We start from the raw sequence: 5,800 nt of genomic DNA, 5'->3' as shown, positions 1-5,800 counted from the left end.
AAGAAACCACGCTACGGGGGGGCGGGATGTGGGGGAGGGGGGGGGGGAAGGGTGGGACTCCAAGCAACCACCCCCAAAAAAGGCCCGCCCCCCCCCCCCCCCCCCCCCCCCCCCCCCCCCCCGCACCCAGCCTAGAGCTCCAGAGAAGCCTAGGGTTTAGCTTGGAAAAACTGCATCCAGGTCTTCGTTCTGCCTCATCCTAACTTGTCATCTTAAATGTCACTAACTTGGACAGGCAGTTTAACTTTTGCAACCCTCAGTTTTCACATCTGCAACTTGGGAATAATAAGTGCTCTACATAGTTCTTGTGATACAGATATTAAATGATAAATTGCAAGTAAAAACGTGTCAGCTATACAAATGAAAGATGTTAATACTGTTTTTATTAGTGTTACACTTTTAATAATTGACCTTTATGTACCCAAGGTTTTATTATATTAATGAAAATTGCTAGATTCTTCTCAAGATTTGACACAACAGTTGAAAAAAGAGAAATGATAGGGAAACCGGGATACTATAAGCAGGTATATACTCTATTGGTAAGAGAAAGGAAGTAGGATTTACTGCTTATCTCATGGGTTCAAGCATGGGTTCTTATACTATACTATTTAGTTTTCATAACTACTCTGTGCACCTGGCAAAGAGTAGAGGAGTCTATCTCTGCTGTGGTCTTTCATCACAGCACATTTCCTCTGTTACCGCTGCTGGGGTGAAATGGGTGGCATCTGGTGTATAGGGCCAAAGTGATGATAGAATTCATACTCTCAGCTTTTCCAGTAGTGGTCTCCTTTGAAGTTTTTCCTGATGGCAGAAAGCAGGAGTGGAGAGAGTGAGGAAGGGTAAGGAATACATGAAAGCCCCCAATAAGAGAATATTAGAGCTCCCTTTGCCAGGAGACAGAGCCATGTCCCCAAGGCCTCCTTTAGAAGGAGACGGAATAAACTTACTGGGATGACCCATGTTGTTACTGAGATTGCTGCAGCTCTGGACTTTGTGGGAGCCTTCCCTGCAGAATCCTTCAATCCAGTGGTTATTGAAGGAAATGAAAAATCATACTTCAATATGTGTGTGATAACTTTATCTAATACTGTGACATCTTAGTGAAAAGTATCTAACTACCTTTATAATTAGTGTATTTTTAAGAGAAGATCTCATTTAATATTCCTGCCTTTGATGAAACCAAGGTATTTTTCTTGTGATCAATTCATACATTTTTATTAGATCTATTTTAAATCTTTATTTCAGAATAGAATAGGACATTTAACTTTTTAATGAACATAAATTCTACATGTGGAAAATGATCATTTGCATATGTGAAATAATGAATATAAAATGGATCATAATGGGGATTGATTAGGTAGCAAAGAAATACCCTCAACTTCTTTCCATATGGTTTATCTCATGTTTATAAGGATATGGACAGCTACAGGATGCTTTGTAAGATTGCTAATCAAGTCCTTTTATCTGAGGATCAGCTGGGCCAATTTTTTTCTTACTAACTGGATGGATGCTTGTGATTATCTGTTCAATAGCCGATTGAGAAATAGATTGAAGAATTAGCAATTTCATACCTTCAGATCCCTCATCAGAGGGAAATAATAATTGTATGATGCTGTTGTCCTTCAGAACTTTCAAAAGGAAACTATTAGTGATTAGGTAGTTATATAATGATGCACATAATAAAGACCATTGGGGTTGAAAACAGAAGAAATAAGTTCAAACTCTTGCTTCAACACCTACTGAGTGCTTGGTCTTTGGCAAGTTGTCTAAACCTGAGACACAGTTTCCTCCCATGAAAATGGAACTGCCCACCTGTGTCAGAAAATGGTTGTGAGATTATATTAGATGATGTTTCTGAAACAGCTTAAAACTTCTAACCAAATTTTAAAAAGAAACTTTATTATTCCCCTTTTTGTTTGTTTTCTTTAGAAAGTGAGTGAGAAGGTCGGAGGAGCTGAAGGAACCAAGCTAGATGATGACTTCAAAGAAATGGAGCGGGTAAGTTTTCACCACTCAGAGCTCCATTTGATGTGTAGTTGTCTAACCTACTGAGAGGGGAAGGGGAAACTGCTCTCCTCTGGGACCTGAAAATGCATTTTGTTATTTTAAAAGATACTCTCCTTTTAGTGTCTATTTTTAAAGAGAAGATGCAAAGTATCCAGTCTTCCCTTTGCACTACCCTGAGAACAAAGCCTCTGCAAAGGAGATATATCGTAACATAATTTCCTGGTGGATTTTATCATTACTTTCCCAAACAGGGATAACATGAAGTTGTGTTTGAATCGAGGGTGAGGTGGGAAGGAAATCAGGGAAGGCAGGGGATAGTGTGCCAAGTGTCTGGGGAGAGTCTTAATCATTGCCTGGCTTGGGGAATGATTGGGCAATGTTCAGATGTTTGTGTGAAGATCCAAACAAAGAGAATTCCTAAGTACTTTGTGCCTTGTCTTTTTCATTTTTTTCCCCCACTTTGGAGTTCAATGATGAATTCAACAAATTCTTGTTTTGTGCCTCCTATAAGCCAAGAATGTAGGATACAGTAGTGAACTGATAAACAATGTTCCTGACTGCTTCAAGTTCATAGTCTAGAGGGGAAGGCAACTTTGGGCAAATGCTGACCAGTGTGGCTAGTGTAACAATATGGTGCTGGAGAAGCTTGAAACAGAGGAAGCACACTCACACAGGGTGGTTATAGAAAGCCTTCCTGCTATTCCAATGATGATGTGGAGCGTAAGAGTTACTAGAGACTCAAATGTTTCTGGTAGAAGAAACAGCAAGAAAGAACAGGTCACATTTGAGTTCCTGGGGTGGGGGGAGTCACCAAGGGACGAGGGTCTTGTGAAATGAGGCTGTGTAGTTTTTACCTAATTGGTCATCCGGGCTAAGTTCTTTTTTTTTTTTTTTTAAGATTTTATTTATTTATTTGACAGACAGAGATCACAAGTAGGCAGACAGGCAGGCAGAGAGAGAGAGAGGAAGGGAAGCAGGCTCCCTGCCGAGCAGAGAGCCCGATGCGGGGCTCAATTCCAGGACCCTGGGATCATGACCTGAGCTGAAGGCAGAGGCTTAACCCACTGAGCCACCCAGGCACCACCATCCGGGCTAAGTTCTTGACTTGGACCTTCCTGAGAGCATAGGTACCCATGAAAGAGGAGATTTAATATAAGAGTCCAGCCAAAAGTCTGGGAAGCCAGCTTCTTACACCTAATGCCTGACAGCTGTTTGCCCCAGTGGAGTTACTGAAGTCTGCATTGCTCCTTATTTCTCATCTCTGGACAGTTCTAAGTACCACCTGATCTTTAGCCTCTGCTGTTCATAGTTCTGGAAATGGTATTTTACCCATCCATCTTCTGCAGCATCTGAGATCAGACACTGACTCACTTGCCTAGAGTGACTTGCTTCCTCCGCTCCCTGTAATATTTGAATTCCTCACCCCTCATAAGGAGCAGCTTGTGGGTCTGCTAGTTTGCACCAACCTCTGTCTCCACCCATTATTTCTTGATCCCCTTAGCCTTTGAATCCTCCCTTTTCCCTAAGGAAGGAATTTATAGCATGCCTCCCCACTGCCATGTTGTTAATGACAGATTAGTCAGGCATTTAGGAATTTAGAACAAGAAGTCAGAATTTGAGTTCAGCTTTCAACATCTTTCAACATCTGCCAGGACTACAGATAATAGGTAGGTAGCTCACTGACTAGGTGAAGAGAGTTTTTCCATTTTTTAAAAAGATTTTATTTATTTATTTGACAGATAAAGACACAGTGAGAGGAAACACAAACAGGGGGAATGGGAGAGTGAGAAGTAGGCTTCCCACTAAGCAGGGAGCCCAATGCAGGTTCAATCCCAGGACCCTGGGATCCTGCCCTGAACCGAAGGCAGACACTTAACGACTGAGCCACCCAGATGCCCCAAATTTTCCATTTTTTAGAGGAAACTAAAAAGAAGAGAAAGTTAAGAGAATAGAGTAGAATTTATCACTGAACAACTAATTAAACCTTTGAATCCATGACAGTCTTGCAAACTAATTGAAGGAGGATCTTTTAAATGTTTTACTTCAGGTTAAGATCCAGAAGTATTCCTCTGGTTCTGATGGTAAGATTTATTTCTCCTGTTTCCTAGAAAATAATTGACTTCTGGAGTTTTTGTTTCAAAAAATAAATTCTTGGAATTAAAAAAAAAGCGAAACTTCTGCTGATTAAGGAACACACCTACAGTTTTGTATTTGGGTTTATACATAGTAAATTGAGAGATCTACATTTCAGAACAGTATGGATATTCTTTTATTTCATTTCAGTATACACATCTTTTTTGTCTTACCTGTGCCTCTGTGCAAATTTTACAGTCCCTACCCATGCTGAATCTACATTAAAGGTTAAGATTTTTGTAGTAATTGGAAAGGCTGTGTCTTGATTTGGAATCCAAAATCTTTTCTGTCCTGTTAATTTGTTGGTTACTCACAAAAACATTTTATCTCAGTGTTCCCAAGCCTACAAAAGAATCACCTATCCACAGTCGGTTTTCTGATCATCAAGCATTTGGTGTAGAGAGACCTTTTTGTTCAGTTGTGTTCTTAGAGGTGCAATTAGGCAACAAAATGAAGTAAATTAGAGGTTTGCATCAAGCAGCACTCCTGGGAGAAAGAATTGGGTATTCCTAGAGGTTGTTTCTCTAATCAGCCACCCCAGTGCCTCTCCTGCAGAGATGCAGTAAAACCCCACATGTGTCTTTTAGCCCTCACAGCTCCCAGAGCTGACTGGGTAGAATCCTGCAGCTCTGTTGTCTCTGCAAGAGCCCTGCCTCTAGCCATTTCTTTCCTCCTCTTAAGTGCTTTGCATAGAATTTTTTGTTAGTTTTAAATGGTATCTGTTGCTTACAAGATTTGTTAAGTACAGACTAAATTTCTTACTGTGGTGTAGATATTGTGTAAGGTTTATCGAGAAACTACAGATTTTTTGTCAGGAGGAAGTTCTAGAATTTGAGGGATCCCTAACTCCTCAAATTTCCATCTGTTGCTGCAGTTCTGTATGTGTGTGTGGCCATGTGCATGTGTGTGTGATTGTATTCATTCACATGGGATATCTGTAAATGTGTCCTCCATATGCAAATTGTTATGCTGGGTAGCAGGAATATGAAGATAAGTCACAGGGCCTGCTTTCAAGGGGTTTCTAATTTTGATGGAAGAAATGGGCACATAAATCATGTGGTTTACAGGACATGGTGCTTGGTGCCCTGTGGAGGATTTCCATGAAAGATAGGTTGATTTCATGGAAGAAAGACAGGTGGAAGCTTTCTAGGGAAGAAGATGTCTGAGCTAAACCCTGCAATATTCTTTTCCCTCTGCATGTGTGGGTAATACAGAATTCCAAATCATGGGGTATAGTACCTCTTTTTGCAGCCTAAAAAGTGTCCTGGGAAATCCCTTTTTTTGAAGCCAGAAGAGGTCCTAGGGTTGGAAATGTGGCTAGGTACCATTTCAGCGAGAATAGATTTCTTCTGAAGGGTAACCTCAAGTTTTAAGATATGCGTGCAAAAGAAGACATCCAGATGGCCAACAGACACATGAAAAAGTGCTCCATATCATTCAGCATCAGGGAAATAAAAATCAAAACCACAATGAGATATCACCTCACACCAGTCAGGATGGCTAAAATCAACAAGACAGGAAATGACAGATGCTGGAGAGGATGTGGAGAAAGGGGAACCCTCCTACACTGTTGGTGGGAATGCAAGCTGGTGCAGCCACTCTGGAAAACAGCATTGAGGTTCCTCAAAATGTTGAAAATAGAACTGCCCTATGACCCAGC

At 40.9% G+C, this 5,800-nt stretch overlaps 1 protein-coding gene across 1 annotated transcript in view; it reads left to right on the top strand.

The window, feature by feature from the left end:
• SH3GL2 (SH3 domain containing GRB2 like 2, endophilin A1) overlaps positions 1-5,800 on the top strand; it is a 212,196-nt gene that overhangs the window by 163,213 nt on the left and 43,183 nt on the right. Inside the window, exon 2 of the mRNA XM_059411592.1 lies at positions 1,930-1,998. Coding sequence (XP_059267575.1) covers positions 1,930-1,998 — 69 coding nt within the window. The remainder of the gene's footprint in view (positions 1-1,929; positions 1,999-5,800) is intronic.

This window comes from Mustela nigripes, chromosome 9 (genome assembly GCF_022355385.1).
Source record: "Mustela nigripes isolate SB6536 chromosome 9, MUSNIG.SB6536, whole genome shotgun sequence".
In the NCBI taxonomy this organism is placed as follows: Eukaryota; Metazoa; Chordata; class Mammalia; order Carnivora; family Mustelidae; genus Mustela; species Mustela nigripes.
This window is presented reverse-complemented; position numbering and strand designations above follow the sequence as displayed.